Source organism: Branchiostoma belcheri, unplaced genomic scaffold (genome assembly GCF_001625305.1).
Source record: "Branchiostoma belcheri isolate BF01 breed outbred unplaced genomic scaffold, Haploidv18h27 scaffold74, whole genome shotgun sequence".
In the NCBI taxonomy this organism is placed as follows: Eukaryota; Metazoa; Chordata; class Leptocardii; order Amphioxiformes; family Branchiostomatidae; genus Branchiostoma; species Branchiostoma belcheri.
The window spans coordinates 732,497-757,094 of record NW_017804398.1 but is presented as its reverse complement, the minus strand read 5'-3'; the positions used below and the strand labels follow the sequence as shown (position 1 = coordinate 757,094).

Sequence of the window (24,598 nt, the reverse complement as noted above, 5' to 3'; positions counted from 1 at the left end):
TATATATATATAAGGCTTATGAATGGAGACCCTTATGAACCCCCTTTAATCTTGAGTCCTTAGTCTGACTTGTACATTGAATTTTACGTTTTTTTTGCTGCTTAGAGACAGACCTGAAAAACATCTGAATCATAAACTCCTATTCAGTTCTTTCATGTGATGCAAATTCAGACATATCTACCCTCAGAACCAACTAGTAGCAACATCATCATTCCGTACCATTGATGTGATGGATGACATCTACCTGAACTACATGATGACTGCTCCTGACATCACTGGTCCTCCCTGGCCGCCTGCTCTCATTGTCATCAAGGGTCTCGGCCTCCGTATCCAGAGGGAGGAATGTGGTGATGCAACCAATAGGTCTGGATGACTAAAATCTTATCTACAGTAGCTAATGTCTTGCCTGAAGTACAATGTACTTCATTATGCTCAATCCCTCTGCACATCTAGTTGTAATGGGGATTGTAAAATTGTCGAGTAGAATGCAGTCTTTGGAAAATGAGTAATATGGACTATTTTTCTCAGAATAATTTGTTTTTTAGCCTATCCTTGCCAAGAGCTCTTCCATTGTAGACAGTACAAACCTTTTTACAGTACTAATAGCCCACACGTGTACACCACAGGGCCTATAAGACTGGAGAGTTCAGCCCCATCATCCTGGGTGTTCCAAGTTCAGCAGATGTTACAGATGGATGTGATGGGTCGGCTGTGTCTGGGATGAGTGTACGTAGTACCAGTCTGTGTTCTACAAAAATGTACTGTTACTCAAATATCTTCCACTTAAGTTTCTTGTTTTGTCTTCTTTTTCAGAAGGCCTCATGCATTGTGAAAGAATTATAGCATGTTCATGATCTCCACAAATGACAGTAGAATGCAGAAGATATGTGATGTACCAACAGGTGCTAAAACAGTAAAAGTAAATTTAAAAGGACAACCACAAGTTTGTGTTCGGTACATGTTCTACGTCACATTTCAGATCACACATGCAGAGTTCAATCCATTTGAGTACTCCAACAACTCCTACCAGGTGCGAGGTACTGTGGTGGGTCTGGCCTCCAAGATTGGCAACGCTACAAACCACGTGACTGGACTGGGACCTCCTGTTGACGTCATCATTCGTCGGAGACTGATGGAAGCAAATGACATGTTTTCTTGGGATATCACCTGTGCCTACATTGGCAATGTGACGGTAAGTCAGAGGCAAAACATTCCTGAACCATTTATTGTTTTTAACCATTTGACGTTTTTTTTGTTCTGAATGTACAGTTGAGACTGGGGCTGTACATTATAATGCACATCTAAAATTGTTGTGCAATAATGTTTTTCTTCTTCTTAAAATTTTGATGCTAACAAACTGGTTACATTTCATGTTTGCCATACAGGTTGTGCCTTTTCTAGTTCGGTACAATGGCAGCTCTCTTCATATCAACATCAAACACAACTACACGGATCCCCCGCCGGTTGTCAACCTGTTCCTCCGGAAGGACGCCCCTCCCACCCCTGAGGCGTACAACTGGACGGTGAGCCTGCCGACTCCCCAGGCAGACCTGTTCACCATTCCTGCAGGAAACGACACGGTGACAGCCAGTCCCTACAGCTGGCTTTTGGAGCCACCGGAGATCGACATCACGGAAGATGATGTGGTCAACAAGACCTATTATTTCTTGGGTATGTCCAAGCTTCAACCTTGGGTCAAAGTTCCCTGGTTTAAGCTGTCTTATAGGTTTTCTTAATCTGTTCAATATTGATTATAGCATGCTCTGGAGACAAGAAACTTTTTCCTGATGTGTGACAGTCATGGCAGTAAACATAGTTTTACGTTACAGGGATACAGTTTGTGGATGGAGAAGATGCTGTTACACCTCTTAACTTCTCTGTGTGTGTGATGGAGACCATGTGTGTGTACTTTGGAGATGAGTGGGAAAATGAGGAAGACCATCTGTGGCATGGTCAAGGTTGCAAGGTAGTAACCATTTCTTCTGGAAGCCAGATAGAAACTGTTTAAGGAGCTAAAAATCTGCAAGATTTAAGCAATGTGATTTGTAATTTTGTTCCTATTTTTCCTTATTCATTTGCTTGTTACAAATCCCACATATTGCCCAATGTACCACCCGACCTAATCTCTGTTACCTCCAGCCTGGAGCGTTATCCAATTCTACTCACATACACTGCCGCTGTAACCATCTCACCAAGTTCACTGGCTTAGTGGCTCCTAATCCCATCAACTTCAGCGAGGTTTTCACAAAAGACATTCTTCAGGTACTGTTCATGTTTTGTGAACGATTTATTCCTTCAATGTGTCAGTGAAGGTTAGACATCTAGTAGGTACAACGTCATTTCCTTCAGTGCACCTTGTTCCATCCTTATCTTTGTGGTTCAGGACTAGGGTTGCTACCAGAACCAGATTTGAGGATAACACAATGATTTTCGATTTTATTCTACTTGACGTTACTTCTTTTATATCATGTATGTAATATTACTATCATGTATATGTCTGAATTCAGTGTCTACAATGTCAGTCTAGTATTAACAATTACCTTTGTCATAATGATTACAGTTGTCATCAAGTAAAGCTTATGATGAACAAAGTTATCTCATTGTTAAGAAATGTTTTGTCTGTAGAACCCGATTGGATTGATCCTAGTTTTGTCCACCTTCCTGCTCTACCTCCTGTTAGTTTTGTGGTCAAGAAGGAAAGACAGACATGATCTTGCTAAGGTAAGGCAATGTCTATAATGTATTATGAATGTCAATGATGATGATGCTACCATTACAGGGGGTGGCACTTATCCTGATCAGCACATGGTGTGCAATTTTTTTTGTTGGAGTTAAGTTATCATGCTGTGGAGATATAACCTCAATCAACATGTTAGAATGATCTGTAGCGCTCAAAAGATAATCTGTTATTTGGGTACCTGTCAGTAATGTTCTAATTGTGTTCTGACTTCATAGGTCGGTGTTGCTGCACCCCAAGGTCACATCCTGAACCCTGACCCCTGGTGTCAGTATGTCGTCACTTTGTACACAGGATTTAAAGGAGGATCCTGGACAACAGCTACTGTAAGTAGTAATTGGTTGCATTCAATTTGAAAATTTTTTGACATTTGATGAAACTAGCTCTCATACAATTGTACCTTGTCCTCTTTAAGGCCACACAGTTACTAGGTGTCTTGTAGAGCTGTAACTTTAAAATGACACAGTTGTATTAACCTTCTCCTTGCTAGCCCTATAACTAATAGAGAATTCATGGCCAAATGGCCAAGTCAGTGTAAGGCTAAAATGTTTTATTTGCTGTGTTAGGTATGGATTAATCTGTTTGGAGACTATGGACGGACAGGACCGATCGCACTGCAAGACGAGAACCGTCCACTGTTTGAAGAGGGCAGCGTGGACTCCTTTCTGGTGTCGTCACAGAACATCATCGGGATGATTCATGTTGTTCATATTTGGCATGACAACACGGGCTACAGCCCAGAATGGTAAGATTTTGTTGGATGTATAATGGACGGAAAACAAATAAATTGAAAATGTTTTTGGCCCTATGTAAGGGTTTTATCTTTCTGTCTTTCAGGTTTCTTGGCCAGGTTGTGCTTCAAGAAAAAGCTACAGGAAGAGTGGTCTATTTCCTATGCAACAGGTAACGTTAAGGAGAATTAGAACTTATATTAGATATTAATATTGGAAGATAAACTTAAGACAATTTAGGTTATCAAAATAGCTGAATAAAGGACAACGTCATTATTTCTGCCCCTACAGGTGGTTAGCAGTTGGAGAGGATGATGGGAAAATAGAACGTCTCCTTCCTGTGAGCAGCCCAGAAGAACTAGCAGAGTTTGGCAACCTTGTCAAGGCTAAAGTTGAGAGGTAACAAAACAGTGCAGGTTTTGAAGAACAAAATGAGAACACACAGTTCAGAATTTATCCCAAGACAGTTCCTTTGATTTGTCTGCATGAAATGTGACAACTAACAGACTTGGTAACGGTCCCTTCACTTTCTTTAAAGTCTTTATGGAATGGTAGTCTTTTATGGAGTCTACTACAATTCAATATGCTATCAACTGTGCTGTTGTATGAGGCCCAAAGATTTTAGTGTCACATATATAAATTATAATAACCACTCACATTTGTTTAGGGACATGAATGATGGCCACCTGTGGTTCTCCGTGAAAGGCCGCCCTGCCCGGAGTCCGTTCACCCGTGTCCAGCGCCTGTCCTGCTGCCTGACACTCCTGTACAGCACCATGGTCACCAACATCATGTTCTTTGGACAAGGAGACAACTACGACTCCCCGGAAACAATCAAGATTGGAGAAACAGAATTCAATGTACCAATGGATCTTCCTAAGGTAAGACTTGTGAAAATGGATAGCAAGTCGAGAGGCAGAGTCTTATACGTAAATTTTCTGCTTGAATGGATGTCTGAAACCATGAAGGATTGCATATGGTCAGTTTTTTCCAACGGACTACAGCCCAAAATGAGCAGAAGATGATTTACTACTCAGCATTTTACTCCCAATATGCCATACAGTCATGTAGTTATACTATAACTTATATTTTATCTTGTTGTAAGTAAGAATTACAGTGTAGTCTGCTGGTGGTGGTTTGTCAGAAAAATCCTTTACTGTATAATTACATGTTTCTCAATACGTTTCTTACAGCTGATGATCAGTTTGCAGACTGCAGCAATCATCATGCCTGTCAATCTACTTATTGTGTTCTTCTTTAAGAATGCTCGATCGAGACCAGTCAAACAGGTGGAGACCGCACAGCCTCGTATGTACATACTGTATCATCTGGGAGAATTCTTAGTAGGGGGTACACAAACAGCTTAACCATTGTTACTGTGGGGCAATCAGTAGTTAGGAAAAGATTTGGGTGCCACTTGAATAAAGGAGAAAAATGCTTGTAAGGGGGGGGGGGCTCATTTCATTAGCTCTGTCCTTGGTGCTGATTGGTAAAGTTGTACCTTAGCTTTATGTCATTCTCTTTTCATACTGATTCAGAAGTAGATAAGCTAATGTTTGATAGTTACATGTATGATATGTAGTTTCTGCAGTTTTGGTGCAACAACTCAGGCCAGCATCTACTGAAGGGCAACCTTGGGAACCAGCTTGGACAAAAAGTCCCTCTGACAGTAGTTTAGACGGCGATGACCATGATGATGGTACTTCTAATGCCCAGAGCACACACAACAGTTCTTCTAACAAGGACAAACCCAACAGTTATTCCTATAAGCACAAACCTGGTAGTAGTGTCAGTGTCCTGGGGGATGAGGACAACAAATCATTCTCCAAGTCTCTCTCCACCAGTCAGAGAACAGAAGACCCCATGCTGACTTACTCTCTAGGGCTTGAAAGAACATATGCATTTAGGCCAAGGTGAGCACAAATTTGGTTGTAGGGAACTAGGAGTAAGTGAAGCCTCTGTCACACATGGCCTTCCAACCTTCCCCAGACCATGGTTAGGAGCAAGGTCATATGATGCATCTAGTCTTGTCTTTAAAAGTTGTCTGCACCAGCTTACTTCACATTTTGAAAAAGCAGAGTTGGGAAAGTCTTATTCTGCTCAGATGTGATCACAGTGGCAAACTGATGCTAGAAAAGGATGGATTCCAGACTACTCTGCTGACCTTAGTTGGAGGAATGTAATGTCCTGTTAGTTTTACAGTTACTGTAGTAAAACTGGAGAAAATAGATGTTCACAAAAAGATAAATTGTTGATAATATGGGTAGGTACTGAGTTTTTGCTTGACTATATATAGCTGTATATTGTATAATTGTATATATCGTATGACTTTCACAACGTTTCCTATTTAGAAGCCGAGGTGTGCTGATGACTGCAAAGCACATTCTTGCTTCAAAATTTTCTTCGGAAAAGAACACAACCAGTGACAGCTTCAGTGAACATTGTGAACCTAATCTGGAGGAAATTAATGATCACAAAGAACAGTTTGATCACAAGGAAGGCAACGGTTCCAAGGAAGAAACTGATTCCAAGGAGGACAAAGGTTTCTTACCATGGTGGACACTTTATATTGGCAAGTGTTTCTTCAATACTCAGTTCGGTTCATGCCTTAATAAGCATAATGTACCATGTACTTCCAAAGTAGGATTTTATTTGCTTTGTTCAGAACTGTACTATTGGCCCAGCACAAATGTAATCTATTTTATCAGCCCTCCTAGCTAAAAGGTTTACTCTGACACAAACATCAAAAGACTGAGTGTATAATATTATGTTTTTTTCCCTTGTAACACTATATTTTTTATAGTAAGCCTTGTCACCTAGTTTCTAAAGACATTATTTTGTCTATGTAGAGCAGAGACCTTCCAGTAACTTTGTACGAAATTACAGTTACATGAATTGCAAAACTGTGTCCATTACAACAGGCTGGCTGCTGGTGTGGTCGGCTAGTTTTGTTGCAGCCTTTTTCACTGTGCTGTACACACTGTCATTTGGAAGGCTGAAGGGAGAAGCCTGGTGCATTGCCTTTGTCACATCCTTCGTGTCAGACCTCATCTTGATACAACCAGTCAAACTAGTCATTGTGGCAGTCGTCTTTGCTATTTTTATAAAGGTAGGGATAGTGATGAGTGAATAAATGTCTGAATGTTGCTAACTTTATCAGCTATGTGAAGATACGAGATTTATATCTGATCCTTATAGGCTTCTACAAAGAAAGGTTATCTAAGTAAAAAAAGTTTGTCATAGACTTAAGTTTGGTCATGAATGAAAAGGCATTTAAGAGATATGGGAATTCTTTTTACACAACCAAAGAGTCTCACCTCGCTGACGTTTCGGTGTCTGTCAGACACCTTCTTCAGAGCTTCTGACTGGAGTACTGCATCTCGCCGCTATATGTAGCCGATGTAGGTGGCGCTTTTGCGGCGAGAACACTATCCCAAACGTGGCTTAGTTTGTACCCCCCCTCGTCCCGGTTCATTACAGGGGTTGACTTCCTGATCCAAACTGCCTCCTTGATCCAGCGGGTCCTTCTATTGTCTTCTCTGTCTATAACTTTCGCCCCCTCCCAGTCAATTACACAGTTATTTCTAGCAATGTGATCTGTCACTGCTGATTTCTTTTCTTCTTTTTGTGCATGTCTTTTCTGTGATCTTGTGTACTTCACTGTGTCCATGTTGTCAGCTTCCTTCTTGTGTTCTTCTAATCTAGTCCCAAATGTGCGTCCCGTTTCCCCTATGTAAACTTCACTGCAGCTCTTGCACGGGATCTTGTATATGCAGTCCGTTTTAGCCGTGTCCTGTAGTTTGTCTTTTGGGTGGACCAACAGACTCCTCAGTGTGGTTTTTGGCTTTACTGCGGTGGCAATGTTGTGTTTTCTGAACACTCTTTCAAGGGGCTCTGTGATTCCTTTGACATAGGGGATAGTGTTCTCGCCGCAAAAGCGCCACCTACATCGGCTACATATAGCGGCGAGATGCAGTACTCCAGTCAGAAGCTCTGAAGAAGGTGTCTGACAGACACCGAAACGTCAGCGAGGTGAGACTCTTTGGTTGTGTAAAAAGAATTCCCATATCTCTTAAGTTTTACCAACCTGATGAAACTATTTTCGGAAGGAAAAGGCATTTACATGACACACTTGTCCTTAGTGCTGATTGGTCTGCACGGTATCTGTCCTTGGTGCTGATTGGTCTGCACAGTGTCTATCCTTGATGCTGATTGGTCTGCACAGAGTCTGTCCTTCGTGCTGATTGGTCTGTACAGTGTCTGTCCTTGGTACTGATTTGTTAGCACCACCTCAATCCTTGGTTTCATGACATAAGCTCTGTCCTTGCTGGTTGGTCTGCACAACACCTGTGCAGGTTGGTCTGCACATGTACATCTACTAAATTTATCACTATTTGTACATTGTAGTCACCAGTAATAGATGAAAACCCCGAACCAAGACCACTAGACACAGATGAGGAATACCTACAGTACAAGAGGAAGCTGCAGGTGAGACCCAGTAGTATAAAATACTGTAAACAATGCCTACCTGCCTAAATGTTTAAGGCCAGGGCTGGCCCTTTGCACCTCTAAACAATTTGGCCCAAAAAACAGGAAAACATAGAAAAACTTGTTTTTCATCATTTTTAACTATACCGTAAGATTTCATTAACAAGATCATTTGAGCATATGAATAATTTCCTTCAATGTTTACCAATAAACTACTAATACAAGACATGTGCAAGCACACAGTGACCCATTATCAAAACCATACTTCATACAGCAGCCGAAGGTGACAATGCCTCTGAACACAGCTGACCTGGCTGCAGAGAGATCCAGGAAACTGGATGACAAGAAACGACGTAGTGCAGTTATAGAGGTAAACCTTGTCTTTGCTGTCATTTTATTGCTCGTATTTTTCAGCAGAAATGGAACAGTTTAACATAGCCACAAGATATCTTGTTAGGAAGAAATGTACTGCATCTACACACTTTCCAAGTTGATGACTAGAGGAGCAAGGTGATACTGTGCTTCTCTAGTCCTCCGTATTTCCAAGTGGCGGGATTAAACTGAAAAGGGCGAAAATTTGATAACAAGCCACATGCACTGTTTTATCCATCTATCCGTCCATCTGCAAGGGATCTATTATTTTGTATCCTTCAGAAATAGTTCTGCTGTTTTAACAATCATGTGTAATTTTCTCTGACAGGTTTGCTTCTTTGCCATCTTTACACTGGTGGTGATGATGAATGTCTACAATGAAATCGACCCACTCGCCTTCTACATGAATGAGTCCGTCAAAAACTCACTACGCTACGAGACTGAAGAAATTACTTTTGATGAGGTAATTAGCACCCCATATTCTTTCACCTGTATAGCTAAGTGATAACATGTTGCCTGGGAATTTCAATTGGATGAAGAAGATGTTGGCGCAGATTGGTCTCTGTACAGCTTTTGTCCTTGGTGCTAATTCGTCTGCATCTGTCCTTGGTGTTCACTAGCTCTGTCGTTGGTGCATTACACACAGATATCAGACATAGAGTCCTTCTGGGTATGGCTCCAGGCTGGCATCCTCCCAACGTTGTACTACAGCTCATGGTACAACAACATGGCCGACCATGAGTGGGTCATCATGGGGAACAAGAACTCCTGGCTGGTGGGGTCACCAACGATACGGCAAGCAAGATTAGACCCTGGTAAGTCCTGGTCTGTTGGTTAGAGCCCTTATCCACAGACACTGTATGTGTGTCTTCTATCAATATTGTATAGCTTAGAATCAATGTGATACAGTAGATTGTGCTGGATTAATGTATAGCTAGTGCTCATATATGATGCTTAGCCTTACATTATATTAGTTACAGTCATTGTGTAATAATGTAATATACTTTGTCTTGACTTGACTATTGGCCTTTCCCCAGAATTATCATGTCAGGTCCCAAGGTTGATGCAGACATACACAACACGTTGTACCTTCAGCTTCTCACCATGGCACATGGCTACATCCAATCACAGTGTTGGGTGGCAAAATGTCTCCATGTCAAACATTACTGCCTCTCAAGAGCAGCAAAACCCATGGCTCTACACAGAAGCTACAAGTGGTGCGTATATTCATTTATTTCAACACTCACTGCCAAAGGCTATTGAAAGATACACACAGGTAACCTAACATGCAGTATAACAGTATAACTGAAATATTTTTCCCTCAATTTATATCTTTTTTTTTAATAAAACTTACAGTTTACAAAGCTAAATGTTGCTCAATACAAGACATAACACAAGAACATTAGGTTTGTATATATTAACATTGTGTTTTTGGCATATCTAATGACTGTTGTGCAGATCATGATCAGTATGTGTATGTCTCAGCAATTCCTTATTTCCAGTGTTCCCAACTTTTGGTGAACATGGGATCTACACTGAGGGAGGTTACAGCACAACACTGAACCTGACTCAGAGCCAGTTGCTGCAGGAAAGTGGCTGGCTGGATGAGAACTCTCGGGCTGTTATGGTAGGATTCAGTCAATACTTTGAAGCATTGAAAGATGGGTTACTGAAACTGTGCTTAACTGTGCTTAAATGATCATTTTACAATCAGTGTCCTGTTGTACTTGAAACATCTAACACTACTTCAATGAATATTCATGTCAATTCTTTGATTTTTTAAAATATCAATATAGCAGACATACCAAATGGTAGCCTGCATAAGTGTTGATATTAACAATTATGACAAGGTTCAAACCCATTTGTAGACCACTGACATGACAGGTCCCCTCTTTGCTTTCCAGATTCAATAGTCTGATTAATATGCAGTTTGATTGACTGATGGAGAAACGAGTTCTGAAGACTTTTTGTTCTAGGGAATGGACTATTAAATCTTCAACCATTCCAATCTCTATACAGGTGGAAACAATTTTGTACAACCCAAATGCCAACCTTTTCTCCGTGGTGACGTTCTTGGTGGAGTTTACCTACTATGGAAACGCCTTCCCCTCGGTCTCGATCTCCACACTTCGCCTCTTCCAGACCTCCCAAATCCTCTTAATAGCCATGAAGGGCATCATGGTGCTGTTCCTCTTGATTTTTGTGTACAAAGAAGGTAAAAATGAAGTGCATTGCATTATGTCTGTGGCACTGACTTGTCCTCAAAACACACTGAGACCAGTACCTATTAGTAAGTACCTAGTGCATGGTGTTGCCATTAATATTGTCATAATACAGTAAAGCCAAGGAAAATCAATTACAGTCCTGAAAAATTAGGGTTAGTAAGGGTACATCTCTTGTAAATTGTTTACTACACACGTCATGCACACTATACTACACATGCATGCTACACACACATCAGGAGAAAATGTCAGAAAAAAATTCAACAAAAATTGTTTTCATTAGTCAGATATCAGATCAAATATTTTGTCAGCAATGTCAGCAGTAGAAGACAAAACCCCAAAATACTTTAACCTGAAAGTCTGACGTCTCTGATTTCTTGTTTAACTAGGGAAGCTGCTCGTGGCACAACCAGTGGGGTACCTGCAGGATGTGTGGAACTGGGTGGAGCTTCTCGTCATCCTGGCCGGCTTCTCCACGCTGGCCGTGTACTTCCAGACCAAGTCGGTGATCGACCAGGTCAGTGAACCCGGCAGCCACACCCAGTTCTCGGTGTACCGGCGTGCGGCTGGCTGGGTGGAGGTGTACACGTACGTGACGGCTGCCCTGATCTGCTGTGTCACCCTCAAGCTCGTTCGACTCATCAGGTTCAACAAGGTGACAATCAATGGGATTTCTACTCAATAAAACTAATAAAGAAAGCAAAATGTTCCTACCAGCACTATTTCAACACGATATCATGCTGTATAAGTGGAGATTTGTTCTTTGTGCTATCAGAGTATGTGCTAACATCAAACATGTAATTTTTATGCCTCAAATATTCTAATACATGTATGTATATTTCACTATGTGCAGGTCTGCCATCGTCTTGACCAGGATTTCTCTGAATGGATTACATATTGCCACATATTACATAGACTTGTGTAAGGTATATTAAGTCTCACGGTATGTTTGTTGTAATACATAGCAGATTTGCAATAGACTTTTCTGTATCTGTTAACCCAGGTGGTGCAGGTCCTCTTTCTCACCATTAGAACATCCTTCAAACCACTGTCTGCCTTCATGCTGATGGCTGGGATAGTCATGATGGCTTTCACCCAGGTAAAACATCTATGTACTTTCAGCATAATGATTATAATACCCAATAGGTAGAGGCTTATCCTCATGAAAGTGCAGCTTGGATGTTTATTTCTAACATTGTAGTACATGTATGTGCAATGATTGACAACATGCAACTGGAATTTTTTAAATCCAGTATTGATACTGGTATAAATGGTAAAGTCATCCTCCAATCATTTGTAAGGACTTCTACCATGTATCATGTGTTGTGCGTTCTTCAGATGGGCAGCCTGTTGTTTGGGGCTAACCTGCAGACCTACAGCAGCATCGGCAGCAGTCTGGCCTCCATCTGCCTCATGACTATCGGCAGTTTTGACACAGCAGAGCTGACAGAAGTGTCGTGGATCTATGGCCCCATCTTCTTCTTCCTTTTTCAGGTGATTAGTGGACTCTTATTTGGTCATATGCATGTATAATTGACAGGGGTTATAGTTTAGTTAGTGGATGATACCACTATCCCTGTCCTTGGTGCTGAAAAACTACCACACAGACACTACTGTCCCTGTCCTTAGTGCTGAAAAACTACCACACAGACACTACTGTCCCTGTCCTTAGTGCTGAAAAACTACCACACAGACACTACTGTCCCTGTCCTTAGTGCTGAAAAACTACCACACAGACACTACTGTCCCTGTCCTTGGTGCTGAAAAACTACCACACAGACACTACTGTCCCTGTCCTTGGTGCTGGAAAACTACGACACTGACACTACTGTCCCTGTCCTTGGTGCTGAAAAACTACCACACAGACACTACTGTCCCTGTCCTTAGTGCTGGAAAACTACCACACAGACACTACTGTCCCTGTCCTTGGTGCTGAAAAACAACGACACTGACACTACTGTCCCTGTCCTTGGTGCTAGAAAATATCACAACACCACCGTCCCTCGTGCTGTATAACTTAACTAAAGCTAACAGATGATTTGGTGATATACCAATTATGTTTTGAACACTGCAGAACTAACTACTCACTGCATGTGGTGTGACAGTATTATATATATTGTTTGTAGGTGACCATGCAGTTTTTCCTGATGACCATGTTCATGGCCATCCTGATGGACACGTACGCAGACGTGGATGAAAACACTGACGCACAGAAGCTGAGGATGATGGCATACATGCATGGAATAATCATCACAAAAAAGAGGAAGATGCAGCAGACTGTGAAGAACAAAAGGAAACCTCGAGATGCCAGGTTTGAGATACACCTTGTAAACCTGCGAGGAGATCTGAGTGTGTATAGTAAAACTTTTGACCATACCAGCAATGCACTGGAGTATGGGCCAAATGACTCACAGATAGATGTGTAGCGCTTTGAGTGCAGACCAGTGACTGTCATGTATCACATTACTGAGCTAATACTGTAAATAACCAAATATGCATGAATCATCGCTTAAAACCGACTTAATCTTCTCTCTGGTCAGTGAATCAGCACCTAAATGTATATAATGAATGAACAGTTGACAAGCAATAAGAACAAAATACTATGCTTACTTTGATAGTTTACATGATAACGTGCTGCCGACCCGTGGCAGGGACAACAGCAGCAGTATAATCAAATCCTGGATAGTGAGTGAGTGTGATAAGAATCACTAAATTGTGAATAATGATGAAGACAGCCAATTGTTCCTGAAGTCATTCTTTATTAGATACCAGAGCTTGTAAACAAACAGCATCATACAGGGTTGAAGAAGCCGTGGCAACCATTTTCAAAGAACCCCACATATTATTTAGGCGTGCATGCCTCTATGTTGTGACTAAGACATCATCAAAGGCTTAGATAAATAAAACATGGTGTCTGAATAGTTTACTTTCTTCACACTTTTGTCTTGGAATTGCTTGTGTTTCTGATGACACATCTACATATTTCTGCATTCTGATGACATGTCGACAGTTTCAGGTTTGCTACAAGGGTTACTGTGGTAAGTGGGGAGGCTAGCCTGGTCTTGTGCACTATGGTTTCAGTCCAGTCCAACTTGGGAAGCGTGGCTATTTGGTGCCAGCCAAAATAATATTTTTTTTCAAAAATAGTAACATAACTTTCATGTTTGATAAAAAATTTGGCAATGTCAATCTGTTGAGAACATTTTCGTTTGGGAAACTATTTGATCACAGTTCAGAAAATAAATTCATGTCTAGCCATCCGCTGCATTTGTTAGGTGGCACTAGCCTATGTAATTATGCAGTTCATTTTGTGGGATCTCTGTTCAATAATAAGATTGCTCTTGCTATGAAGTGCTCTCTAGCACAGTTTACTAAATTTTAACTATTTTGTTGAGATAGAAGGTCCTAGGCACTGTTTATACTGTTTTTTTCTCTTGCATGCCCCCAACTCATGGACCATCTCCTGATGTTACAGGGAAAAAATAAGACTGAGCTGGGACATGAGCAAAAAAAGCTGGTAACATCATCCATTTTCAAAGCAAATTTTTTTAGCAAAACTTGTAGAGCATTGGCTGGACCAGAAAGCCTTCCTCTTTTCCAAGCATAAAGCTCAATACAGCCTAATATACAAATGTTTACCCACAAATAACCAAATACATTAATGAAGATAAACTGCCCGCTCACATTGTGTCAAAAGACTAGCTCTTCCCTGCAGAAAGGTTAATGTATGTTTCAAAACAACAAGGCCTAGATAAAAATGTTGTTTTTCCAATATCAGTCCTGGAAAAAGAATTGGACAGGTGGGTATTCTTTTTTTTTCTAGATTTTGGCTGATTGAGAAGTTATCAATCAAATATGGCTGTACATGTGAAACTGATGCATCTGGTCTATCTCAAGGACCTGTCAATGTTCTTGTGGGGAAGGGACAAATATTCCAAATATAATCAATAGAAATTTTCTTTAGGAAAATGCATAACATTTCATACTTTTAAAATTCATATGTCAGATCCAAAGTTTTATGGCCTTGTCAGTGGTTAACCTAAAGAAAAGGCTAGGGTCAGCAGCTTTTCCTAGGGCTAATTGGGAAACACAACATTTATTCCTTAGGCCCAACACCTCCACCACCCCCTTGCAGCAACTCCTAAGCTCAGTACCACCACATTACAGACTTCAACCTCCTTACATGAAGGCCTGGCTCACTTCTCCGGGAAGCTCACACCATGAAGGGGTTCTACACATTGATTTTTGCATTCCATGAAGACTAGAGTATATCCTTGAAGCAGCATCCAATACTTCATACATTGTCGTTGATCAAGTTCTGCCAGCAATACATAAATGTGAGAAGAATCAATTTCAACTGACAGACTGGTGAAACTGAGCCTAAAATACCATGGGCTAGGATATGATAAAGAATTTGAAATTTGTATTTGATTTAATACTTTGCAATTAATGTACTTGAAACAACCATAGTTTATGAATGATACTCAAAATATAGCTGAAGCTGGATTACTTGAGTACCGAATGAATCATAACAACCAAAGTTTGTGGAGTTTTTCAGCCTTGGAACCGGCCGTAGTCTAACATGTAACCATTCTGAACACAGCTTCAAGGAGATACATCAGGAATTTGTCCAGACTTGCATTGATCGGCATCATTTCTGAAGGCTAGTTTGTGAAAGATAGATATATCATTTTCCGAAGTAAAATATATAAGTTAATTTCTGCCTATTCTCTCTGAAAAAACATTTGGGAAGGTATCACTATGTACAAGAATGAATTGTCCAGTCTGAAAATATTCCATCTCAAATATGACTCCTTTGTAGTCACAGCGGGGGGTTGTCTTGTACCTGATACCAGAGATACTGAAGACCCGAGGAAGTATTTAGAAGTCTTTGCTCTCCCCTTTCTGCTACTTTCTGTACACCTCTATATATATTTACACATCTCCTGTACAAATATCTTCACAACAAAGTTGTATCACACTTGCTGATACTAAATACCTGTAACTGTTAAATAATTTTGATGCTACAGTAGTTAGAGCTTTTTCTCTACCCGTATAGAAATATTGTAGTGGGCCAGCCGTCTAGTACAATAACATACATATGGTAGACACATTTTCAACTTTGTACAAATCAAGTTACTTCCTCAATAGCAGCACCGTACATGTATCATCACAACCTCATCTTCCTCTCCTTCCCTTTCTCTCGTTGAGTACAATAGAAGTGATTTAAGATAAATATGTATTTTATGTGCACATTCCTTATTGGAGAAGACTAGAAGAAAACACATTTCATTTACCAGGCAACCATAACAATACAAGTCGTCAACTCAAGGTTACCCAAGGTCACCCTAATCTTAACTTTTAAGTATTCTTTGTACAAATCAGTAGCATGAAATAAATCAAACATAACACTAACTTAAACATCACACAGTTTAGTCGAGTGTATATTATACATTTATATATGTATGTATGCACTATACAGATATCAATTTTCAGGTAGTTTTCTTTTTACATACTGGTATGTACTAAGGTTATCATGTCCACATCTCTTAATGTATAGAAGTGCAGAAATAGATACACTAAAGTAAGTGTGGCAATGACTATCTTACATTATGTGGGGCTCTTCTCCATAGAATAAGCAGGCAGCTGACATAATTACCTGTACAATTCTCCTCAGTGCATGCTTGGATAGTCTACCCAACTGTAGTAGTACTGTAACACCACAGGGCAATGCACCCTTGCTTAGTGTAGATATACTTGTTTGCTACTCAAGCTTACAATTTTTACACTATTTAGCAATCCTGTCACTATTCGTTCCTGTAGTTTCTGGTGTCATAAATATTTACAGTAAAGTCATGCCAGGACTTGTGTAGCGGTGAGTCCTGCTGAGATCCTGTCACCAAACATTTTCCACCGACCGCGGGGCCAAAGTCTATTGCTGTTGCCATGGCAACCATTTAATGTGCGTGAATTACAGACAGGCGTCGCCCAGAGTCACGAGCAGGTTGCGCCGGTCGCCCACCTGTGCAGAATCAAGCACGCGGTTCACGAATTCTCCCGTATGACCAGCAACCATTGGATCTGTGGGGAAATACAGCTCTTTAGGGAACAAAATTTGACTGATTTTAAATGCCAGTAATACCAACTCTCCAATATCCTATTCATTTTGTGGTTTGGCTGACATATGTACAACCAAGGTTGTCCAATCTGAGAGGAATTCAAAATAATACAGTTGGAAATAAATTCACAATTACAATCAAAATTTTGTCATAATTTTAACAGCAAAACATAAAGAAAACCACAGCAATTTTATGTATTTCATCATATTTTGTACTGCTGTGATGATTAAAGACCATGCCAGTGCACCACTGTAAGTATGGCAGATAAGGTGCCTACTTTTCCCCATGACTGTCTTGAGGATCTTGTCCACCCTGTAGGCCAGCTCTCCGTCCTGTCTCTCCTCGCTGCCCACAGTCTGAGCCATCTCCCTTTTGATCGCCTTCAGGGCTGTGCACAGCTTTCCTGGTTGGGGAATACAAGCAAAGGAACGTGAACATGAGATTTATCTCCCTGTAACAAACAGTTTATGATGACGGTCTTAAAACTGATGTCTACCGATGAAAGGGCTATTTTAGGATCCTCCAGTTAACTGCAGGCTAGATGAAACTGGCAGTAACTTTTATGGGCAATACCTAGAAAAAATGCCCAAATGCTAGAAATGGAACTTCCATCAATGATCATTGTTAAAGCATCCCATACTATGCAGTCTTTTGTATGGTAGATTAGTCTCATAGTATGATTGTTGTTATATAGCAACAGCTTTGTCCTAGCAGATAACAAATTGCAGAAAAATGGCAATTTTCATTGGCACTTGCTGCAGTTAAGAAAGAAAGCCAGGATATTATTAAGTTGTCCTTCAAACTCACCATATTCACTCTCCAAGCCTTGTAATTTGATCTTGTTAGCTTCATGCTGAGCCTTCTTCTTCAGTCTGCAGGCCCTACAATACCAGAGGTACAACATTTGTCACCAAGAACATCGAAACTGACAATCTAAGGTATAAACTCCAATGACAACTTCTAATAACATATTGTGAGAACCCATGTATTGGACAATATTTTTCAGAAAGCTTAATCACTAGGAATTCCACAAATGATTGTAAAATCACATTCTCATCATAATACATAGTATTCTGTAAGGTACATTAGTCTCATACTTTGTTAAACTTTGTTGTTATACAGAATTGCAACTTGTACGATTTGTTGTGCAATAAAACATCTGGAGCAAAGTCAAGAATTAAAATACATTCTAGCTAGACATCTAAAACAAGTCTCAGCCATTTGCTAACCTGGAGGCCAACTTGTTCTTCTCCTTGCGGCTCTTGGGCCGCACACTGAGGGGCAGCTCGCTGACCGGAGTCAGCTCATTGATGGTCTTGTTGAGCTTGCGCAGCTCCTCTCCAATCAGGATCAGCTTCCTGGGGTTCGGTGTCAAGTCCTCCGTGTCACCACGGCGAATCTTCTTAGATGCCCCCTTAGTCAGCGCTGGGTTAAACACCTCAGACTTCTCCTGGAAAAGTAAGAAGAATCAAGGATCGAAATTTATCTCCAGAAATAACTGCACTCAGGTACTTCTAACCTACATGTAAGAATTCAGGTGCGCAGAAGAAATTTTGGGTCATTTGTAAGATTATTTGTATCCACTTCTTTGTTTGCAGGTGATAGCTATACAAGACCTTATGAAAGTCTGTGTGTACTTTTGTTGTGTCAGTTTATTATCAGAAGGCAAAAATGGAAAGGTTACCTGTAAGTGGAGGTTGGCAGGAGTGTCGGGGTCAATGACCTTGCTCTCGTCCTTGATTTTCTCCTTGATGGTGCGCGGCACGGGCTGGTGGTGCTCCCCGTACTCCCAGAAGAACCGCTGACGCTTCCTGCCTGTTCCGCTCGGGGAGCAGCCGTCCAGCGTAGGAGTACCTGCAGAAGGTGCAGTTGGTTTAAAAAAAACAGTCTGGGATCTTGTGGTAACTATTTCCAAAAGTCTATTTCTTTGAACCATAAACCAGAGATGAGCATAGGAAAGAAGCAGGGCTCACCTGGCTCAGACATAGAGTCCCCTGAGTTGTCGTCACCCTCCTCTTCCTCCTCACTGCCCTGGTCGCTGTCAAACCCCTCATCATGGTCTGAGTCCATGTCCTCCTCCTTTGGTTCATAAACGTCACCAGCAGTGCCACTCTCTCCAGCAAACATGGAGTAGTTGTGCTCCTCTGTCTTCACACTCTGCAGTTCAGGCTTGCTCTGCTGGGAGGCAGTGTCTGGACCCTCCAGGAAGTTCTTGACCTCCTCCCATTTTCGCTCCACCTCCACGCTGCTGCTTGTGGTGGCCACGGCCACGGCAGGCATCACCTTGTTTGGGTCAACAACGGCTTGGATTCTTGGAGCCTGCACGCGGGTGGGGATACTTGGCTTGACCAGCAACTGCTGGAGCTGGGAACAATTTGTTTGGTCCGGCATGCAGGGCTGCATGTCAGCCTCGCACGGCAGGGTCTGTGGTCTGGAAATGGTATGAGTGGTGGGGGCAGGGGGGACCCCTGGTGCACTGGCGTGGTACTGCACCTGAAAGGTGCCTGCAAAGTCCTGATCCACATTGTTCGCCACTCTGGTTGTGGTGGACTGCTTCACAGCCGGTGTGGTCTGCAAGGTGGAGGGGAGACTTGCAACAGCAGTCAGGCTCGGAGATGGCTTCTTTTCGCGCTTCACACTTGTTTGGCCCAGGAATTCCTGGAGATCGGGGTGGATCAAGGATTCGAAGATGGACTGGGAGTCCTCCGAGTTCAGCTCTGCCAGCGTGGGCGTGTGAGAGATGTCGATCTTGTCCTGGTACGGGCTGGACGTGTCGTCGATTCCGAAGAAGTCCGACTCGTGGCTGCCCCAGAGTCCGTCTGACTTTTCACACTTGAAGGACGACAGCAAGTCGCTGTCCACGGTGCCTGTGGAGGACATCAGGTCGTCACAGCCCCAGCGGTTCTTCCCGATACTGTAGTCCAGCTTGTCCTTCAGACTCATCTCCCAACATGGCTGCTCGTCAGCGTCGTACATGGCGCACGGCGGGCTGCTGGCGTACAGTTCCGGGTGGAGCGTCTGGTCCACGGGACTGAATGACATGCCGCACTCGCTGAAAGGGTCGGCGTAGGAAGCCTCCATGCTGCTGATGCTTGGCTGTAACAACACATGCGAATTCGGTAAGCAACAATATTTCACTGTCGATGACTATCCCATTTCCCCATCCGTGCATCCTTCTGAAAAGATAAAGTATCACCTTGGGTTCTGCAGATTGAAAAATAAACAAATGTAAAAAAACATTTGCAAGGACAGATAGTTTTATTCCTTTTACAGACTCACATCAGATTGTTAGCCTGGGTGCCATCTGATCTGATTTGCTCTATGGGCCTCCTTATAGTTGCTGGCCCTAAAAGCTTGTATGGGAGCCCTGGTACACCAATAGGATAGCACCCAGGCTATCAGATTGTTTCTGTTACCCATAAATTACCTTTGTGGTCTTATCAGATCTCTGCTAAGTGTCAAATTACCAAGCTGAAAATTACTTGCCCTCCTCTTCCCCACCCACCTCACCAAGAATCCATAAACTAATTATCCCCTCTGTGTCCACATGTAAGTGTGAACTAACAGCAAGAGTGCATTTGTAGAAAGGGCAGTTCAAGTCATTTGGATGTAAGGCCAAGAAATATAAATTGTTGACTGTATTGATAGAATTTATTACTGAATCCTGTTCCAAAAGGTTGTATTTGTGTCAGATTTGTCCAGTGGGTGAACAGACTTTCATAACAACAGCATGCTTTTCTCTCACAAGGAAATATCAGTAAAAATCACTTTTCCTAGAACAGTTAGCAGTAGGTAAGACCATACCAATTTCATTTGTTGGTTCTTGGAATTTTCCTGAAAAGTGACAGGGCAAAAAAGAAAACAGTCTTGGGCATCCTATGATAGGCCCAAATGCATTGGTACATGGAGAAACTTAAACAATTACAAAGACAAGGGCTTTCTTCAATTTTTGAGGCCAAAATATGAACATTTAGGAGTTGATTTAGAATCTGAATATTTTTTCTTCAAATCTGAAAAAAATAAAAATGAGCGAATTGATTAAATTGCTGTGGCCTAACCTTCTAACCTTTTTAGCCTTCTTCCTGCTGCCTAACCCTATAACTAATACAGGATTGGTAGCCAAAACTGTTACTTCAGTCTGCTAAAGGTAAAACCAAACAGACCATAGAAAGAATGGCAAGAGCTTGTGGAAAGGAGGCTCCACCCACTTGACAAGGTTTTTATTCACTTCCTCTGCATCTCAACAGGAAACACTTAAGTACAGTTCTCAGAAAAGCCTGAACTTGAAAGACTTCCTTTTGAGCTGCCTGCACTTAATCTGATCCAGCTGTATCACCACCACAGGCTAGAAAAAGTCCTCCAGTTGTACATTTAGAAATACTTTGGAGAGTTTTAGAAGTACTTTGAAATAGTTACTCATGCCAGTCAGCTGGTCAAGCATTTTCAAATGTACAGCTGAGCACCTTTGTTTGCCAAACATTTTTTTCAATAATAGACAAAAGATGGTAACCTATACTTTGAAAGGCACAGAATGTTCATTGGTGTTGCCTACAAAAGTAATCCAAAGACAAAAATTTGAAAAGTTACAACAACAAAAGCCTGCCAGCTGTCCAACCACAAAGCTAGACCAGCATGCACAAGTTCCTACTACAGAAGAACAAAACAAGGAGTAAACAATTACCTCACGGTAAACACAGCCACATGACATAAAAACTTCCCCTTGCACTCCTAAGCAACAGCAAAGTTCTAGTATAGAGTTCATCTGAGCCGTGGCAAATACTGGTAGTGCCACTTTCCTGTCTTCTTGGAAGTGGTGAGGGCATCTCGCCCCAGTTGGCACTTGTTTTGCTTACCAGCTGATAAAAACAGCCAAAGTTGAAAACATGTTTGTTGTTGATGACTAAGCCAACCTGGGGGTAGAGCACATGATCTTTTTCTGGGGACCCTGCATAGGGGTTTTGGTGATACTTTTTCTTGCATTACATAATATGTCCCCTAGATGCCAAACATGTTTGTTTTACGCACTGCCAGTGGTATTTTTTCCTGAGGTTTGCAAGCATGTTTGTTGTCACAGGAAAGGCAGCCCTGGACTGGGCCTCCTGACCTTCTCTGGCAATGATAGAATGGATGGAGCCAGGCCGTATGCAATCAATATGTGTCAGCACAAGAAAGTTGCACATTTGTAGCCTTAATTTACTTGAAATTAATTGCAGGATTTCAGACTGATGGACAAAATTGTCCCAACAACATTTCCCTCATGCAAAACTGGGATGTTGGGAAACAAAATTTATAGCTAGCAAAAGCTCTGACCATATAATTGAATCATGTTAAAAATGTCCCTAGCAACAAGTGCTAAATGCAAGTATTGCCTCATGGGCCATATGTACAAAGTTCCTAAAAAATGCCTGTCCTTGGCAACTGACTATTTTTAGAGCATCATGATACTAAAAAAAAACTTGCCAGATCTTCTGTGGTGCCCCAATGAATTATGACTAAGGGATAGATGAGATATATTTCAATGGACCTAAGAAACCAATTAATGTCTTCAATTAGCAGATTTTGACAGGACTGCTCATTGATCATGCATTATTGGGATGTAATGTTGACCTGGCTATCTTTCCATCATTAAATGATGTTACATGATGTGAATATTGTTGTTGTTAAGCTGATAAATATTGTTTACCATTTGGATATTTAAGATTAAAGGTATGATCTGTTTTTGGCTCTAAGGCCACAGCAATTATTTTTATGGATGACATCAGCACACGCATTAATTTTCGTCTGATTTTGAAAAAAAAAAACAAGAAATTTTGTTGCAGTCTGAAAGTCAACATGCCGAAAATGGGCAAAGATGTCTGTTGCCATGCCGGAAGGTGGATGGCAGATAACTATAAGAGAGGAGACAAGAAAAGGCTCTGATTTAATACTTTTTCTTACTTTGATGCAGTGATATGTGATGCTGGCTGTGTATATGTGATGTTCCCACTGAATCAAAACCATTTGTAAAATGATTGAGTCAAAATTTTAAAATGTAGGAACCTTGTCTTTTTCGGCCCACCTTGTTTTTTTTCCGCCCGCTCGCATTGGATTTGGAGTCTGCGGAGGATGTCATCCATAAAATTTGCTTACTGTGGTCTAATCCAAAAAACACAACAGCACTATGTCCAAACTCAGAATTAAACAGCACACCCTAGGGGTCAATTATTGGCAGGAAATTTACTATATTAACATTATAACTAGTCTTAGGTTGTTTTTTTCAACTTGTCTATTATAAGTAACATTATAACATCATAACAGGCATCAACATTTCACGTCTCACCTGAGGCATGCTTGCATTTGGAGGAGGCTGGTCAGGGCCTGTCTGGGTTGTTGCTGTGGCGCTGTCCTGACCAATCACATGACAGCCTGCCTGGACTGCCGGAGCCAGCCTGTACAGTGCGTTGGGCTGGCTGCTTGTAGAGCTCACTGGCTCCTGTTGTAGCCCAGGAGTCGTCCCAGGCGCTGCCGCGAGCAGGAAGCGCAGGTAGAATTCGTGACTTGCGTCTTCCACGTTTTCCTCAGAGAAGGGAGCCACTTTTACACTTCTGAAGGCTAGCTCTGTCTGTAAGACACAAAAAACAATATGTAGAATGCAACTAGACTTGCCAAAAAGGTGGCATATGAGAATATTGACAATACAACCAATGAATTCAAAATAATGTCCAAGTCAACTTCCATACAATGCCTGTCATCGGAACCGAATCTACAATAAGGTTGTTAGATGAACTGTTCCTTTACACTTTGACGACGAAACTTGAACGGTTGGAGCCATATCTTACGAACTCTGGATTTTTCAAGTTGTCAACATCGGCAAGAGTGGGGAGGGTGTCGTCCGAGAACAAAGGAATCTCCGACCGTCCTGCTTCCTGGCGGCGAAACTGTGTCTTGCAATCATCGAGTGGAGATCTGAATGTTCAGGGCAAGTCTAAAGACCCTTTGTATATTTTGGATTATTATTTACTGAGCATCTGGCTAATATCGACTTGCTTATCGGCGTTGTTTACCTGAGATTACACCTATCGTGTTTGGGGTTACTAGAGGTCACCCGGCAAGTACCTGAGTTAAGCTGTATAAACGATGGCTTCTAATCTAGTGGACCCAGCTATCAACGATCCATATCTTGACAGATTACAAGACATCAACCTTTGGGTTAAATTCTTCGTAAAATCTGGAATGAGGCCCAAAGAAGACGACATTGCAAGATCGCTGTTGCATGGTAAGAGCTCAAACCTCCTACAACCTTCTGATATCCTAGGGGTACAAGTTGTATACCCTATGGTTATCATCAACTTGTCGACCATCCAAGCTAAAACGTGTGTCTTGCAGAACCCACGGATCACCATTGCTGGGAGAATTCTCACGTTGCTTGACTTTGCAAGCACCCCCTGTCTGGTCCACCCCCTCGCACAAGAGTATCCATACATGGAGTTTTTCACTCGGTTCCTGATAGCGTGGTTGCTGCTTGGGTGGACAGCTTCGCAGTCCGAGCAACACCAATTGAAAGACACAAAATTAAGACAAACAGTGAGATTTTCAAACATCTTCGATCTGGGCACAGATTCTGCTACATCAGTGAAGTGACAGGTGAGTTACCTCCCAGGTACACCACCTTGACCATCCCACACCCTCACGACCCCCTCAGGTCCCTTGACATAGACCTGGAGGTCTACTGTGGACCCGATCAAATAGTTAACTGTCGCCGATGCAAGTCTTTGGACCACATGTCGAATGTCTGTCCGAAAATTGTTTGTTACGCCTGTGGCAAACAGGGTCATGCCAAGGCTAACTGCCGGGGGCCTGAGAGAGCTGTGCGGAATCCTCCGTCTGAGGAAGAGGAATCAGATGATTTCAGCCCTCAAACGCGCAACTCATGTGACATCATCAATCAGG

The 24,598-nt window shown here is 41.8% G+C and overlaps 2 protein-coding genes across 7 annotated transcripts in view; one reads left to right on the top strand and one right to left on the bottom strand.

Moving 5' to 3' along the window:
• The window catches only part of LOC109485226, a 16,395-nt gene extending 2,710 nt beyond the window's left edge, over positions 1-13,685 (top strand). The window contains exons 7-28 of the mRNA XM_019788673.1: positions 188-363; positions 627-726; positions 980-1,192; positions 1,386-1,671; positions 1,830-1,966; positions 2,140-2,262; positions 2,626-2,721; positions 2,956-3,063; positions 3,304-3,482; positions 3,575-3,640; positions 3,760-3,867; positions 4,136-4,349; positions 7,876-7,956; positions 8,231-8,326; positions 8,657-8,791; positions 8,975-9,143; positions 9,831-9,955; positions 10,348-10,543; positions 10,940-11,205; positions 11,554-11,649; positions 11,889-12,044; positions 12,677-13,685. Of these exons, the coding sequence (XP_019644232.1) occupies positions 188-363; positions 627-726; positions 980-1,192; positions 1,386-1,671; positions 1,830-1,966; positions 2,140-2,262; positions 2,626-2,721; positions 2,956-3,063; positions 3,304-3,482; positions 3,575-3,640; positions 3,760-3,867; positions 4,136-4,349; positions 7,876-7,956; positions 8,231-8,326; positions 8,657-8,791; positions 8,975-9,143; positions 9,831-9,955; positions 10,348-10,543; positions 10,940-11,205; positions 11,554-11,649; positions 11,889-12,044; positions 12,677-12,976 (3,426 nt within the window). The 3' untranslated portion in view covers positions 12,977-13,685. The remainder of the gene's footprint in view (positions 1-187; positions 364-626; positions 727-979; positions 1,193-1,385; positions 1,672-1,829; positions 1,967-2,139; positions 2,263-2,625; positions 2,722-2,955; positions 3,064-3,303; positions 3,483-3,574; positions 3,641-3,759; positions 3,868-4,135; positions 4,350-7,875; positions 7,957-8,230; positions 8,327-8,656; positions 8,792-8,974; positions 9,144-9,830; positions 9,956-10,347; positions 10,544-10,939; positions 11,206-11,553; positions 11,650-11,888; positions 12,045-12,676) is intronic.
• The window catches only part of LOC109485248 (CREB3 regulatory factor-like), a 19,918-nt gene continuing 8,612 nt past the window's right edge, over positions 13,293-24,598 (bottom strand). For 4 of the 6 annotated variants that reach the window (XM_019788708.1, XM_019788711.1, XM_019788710.1 and 1 more), the window contains exons 3-8: positions 18,643-19,765; positions 18,354-18,523; positions 17,899-18,119; positions 17,477-17,550; positions 16,947-17,072; positions 13,293-16,631 (exon numbers count right to left, since the gene is read on the bottom strand). In XM_019788708.1, coding sequence (XP_019644267.1) covers positions 16,522-16,631; positions 16,947-17,072; positions 17,477-17,550; positions 17,899-18,119; positions 18,354-18,523; positions 18,643-19,765 — 1,824 coding nt within the window. In that variant the 3' untranslated portion in view covers positions 13,293-16,521. Of the gene's footprint in view, positions 16,632-16,946; positions 17,073-17,476; positions 17,551-17,898; positions 18,120-18,353; positions 18,524-18,642; positions 19,766-21,350; positions 21,515-22,988; positions 23,304-24,598 lie in introns of those variants that run through there. The other 2 variants (XM_019788709.1, XM_019788707.1) reach the window with 2 other exon arrangements.